We start from the raw sequence: 2060 nt of genomic DNA on the forward strand, positions 1-2060 counted from the left end.
AAATATTCAGTTAACATATGCGTTTTACTCCATTTACTAAATTTATATATTTACTCAAGTACCCAAAATAACAAGGAGTCTCTACCTTATAAACAGGAGTTACACCACAGTCATTTTGTGATCTTTGCTACCATGGTATCTATTAACCAATTTATTTTGTCCGAATTATTTATTAATTAGGAGAAAATAAATACATATAATATATATATATATATATATATATATATATATATATGTGTGTGTGTGTGTGTGTGTGTGTGTGTGTATGTATATGTATGTATTTATGTATTAACACAACGAGCTTCCACACAGTTTCTGTATCAACTAAATTCACTCCACCCGCAAAGCACTGGTCAATCTGAGGCTAAAGCAGAGAATACTTACCCAAAGTGCCATGCTGTGGGACTGCTATTTCATAGCATGCCAGTGGCTACATATAAATTTTCAACAAAATCGGAAGAGTGAGTTTCAAGCAGAAAAATAAACTACATGTCAAGAACTCACCTCATCGCCCCAATAAAACGGAAAATTTTTAGGGTCCTTATATTTCTTATACTGATGAACAAACTGCCTTCTTGCTTGTCTTTTGATATGTGGAATATAGGGTTTAATCTCTTCCCATTTCATTAGAGTACCGTCTGTAACAAAGGCCATTTTTATTTTGACTGACAAACGTTTCTTTCATCTAGTTTTACTTTGTTAGATCTTTGCTGTTCAGTAAGGACTGTAAATAGAAATTAAAGAAAATAGGAAACTTTAACGTGTAAAACCTTTCTCAACCATTTTTTATCTATCGACCCCTTTGATTACTATTTTATTCTGGTAGACTCTTCATAGCCATTTGATGTTTAAAAAGTAGTTTTATAGAATCTTTCAAAATTCCTATTTTGTTTTGCACACATTACCCTATGTAGGTTGAACCATGTTAAATATTACAGAAAAAAGCCAAGATGTTTCTTGCAATACATACCAATATGTATATGCATCCAACGACGCACAAATACACACACACACACACACACGCATGCATTCATACATAAATCGATCCACAGGCACATACATGTGTGCAAACGTACATACATACACAGATACTTACCTACATGCACATACATACTTACACATACATACGTATATTGAAATAAACACATATACACACTTATATATATGCATATGCACACATACATACATACATACATATAAGGAAATAATTTTATTCTCAAACGCAGGATAATGCTTGTTATATAGCATGAACAGAATAAACTATCCATAATTTGCAGAAAAATCTGTCGGCTGCCAGATTTTTCTGCAAAATATGGATAGTTTATCTTGTTCATACTATATTACAAGCATTATCCTGTGTTTGAGAATAAAATTATTTCCTTATATGTATCTTTCAATACATGTCAATGCTTTTAAAATTTTGTGTTTTGACTTTCAACGTAAGTTGAATTTAACATACATACATAAGTACATACATAACTGTCAGTCTGGATAAGCTTGGATTTTCTGAAAAAGAAGTCGTCCAACTGGTTCACACATTACAAATACAATCTGTAAGTGGAACAGTAATACTATGCAAGACTTTTCTCAGGTTTAAAATGTGACATTGTTTTCATCATCTACATTCCAAACAAGGAGTTTTGTATCTTTGTTAGAAACCAGCTCCTTCTTCAGAGAAAGAATTTGAATGATTAAAAACAGAATAGAGACATACATACATACACACACATGCACATACACATAGATACATACATACATTCAGTCATACATACATACACACACACATACATACATTCACACACACGCACATATACATACTGACGTCATCATTGGTTGTCCATCATAGTTTGACGTTGACTGTTTTGTTCAGAACTTCTTTGGATAGTAAGGCAGTTGGCCTCGTCTCACCACCAAATTGTCTCTCTGGGCATCCACGTCATGTGCCATGTGGTGTACAAGAGTGCAATGTGTATGGGCGGCGATGATGCTGTCTTGCAGTAGCAGTTCATTTGCTAGTTGTAGCTCAACCATTGTCTGATGGTACAGATCTTCCACTTGGT

General features: G+C 33.6%; 1 protein-coding gene across 1 annotated transcript in view; it reads right to left on the reverse strand.

Annotated features, from left to right (window-relative positions):
• Positions 1-1720, reverse strand: part of LOC106880049 (glutamate--cysteine ligase catalytic subunit-like) — a 55374-nt gene extending 53654 nt beyond the window's left edge. The window contains exons 1-2 of the mRNA XM_052977139.1: positions 1464-1720; positions 505-724 (exon numbers count right to left, since the gene is read on the reverse strand). Coding sequence (XP_052833099.1) covers positions 505-654 — 150 coding nt within the window. The 5' untranslated portion in view covers positions 655-724; positions 1464-1720. The remainder of the gene's footprint in view (positions 1-504; positions 725-1463) is intronic.
• Positions 1721-2060: the final 340 nt, after the last annotated feature.

The sequence above is a fragment of the Octopus bimaculoides genome, chromosome 27 (genome assembly GCF_001194135.2).
Source record: "Octopus bimaculoides isolate UCB-OBI-ISO-001 chromosome 27, ASM119413v2, whole genome shotgun sequence".
Classification (NCBI taxonomy): Eukaryota; Metazoa; Mollusca; class Cephalopoda; order Octopoda; family Octopodidae; genus Octopus; species Octopus bimaculoides.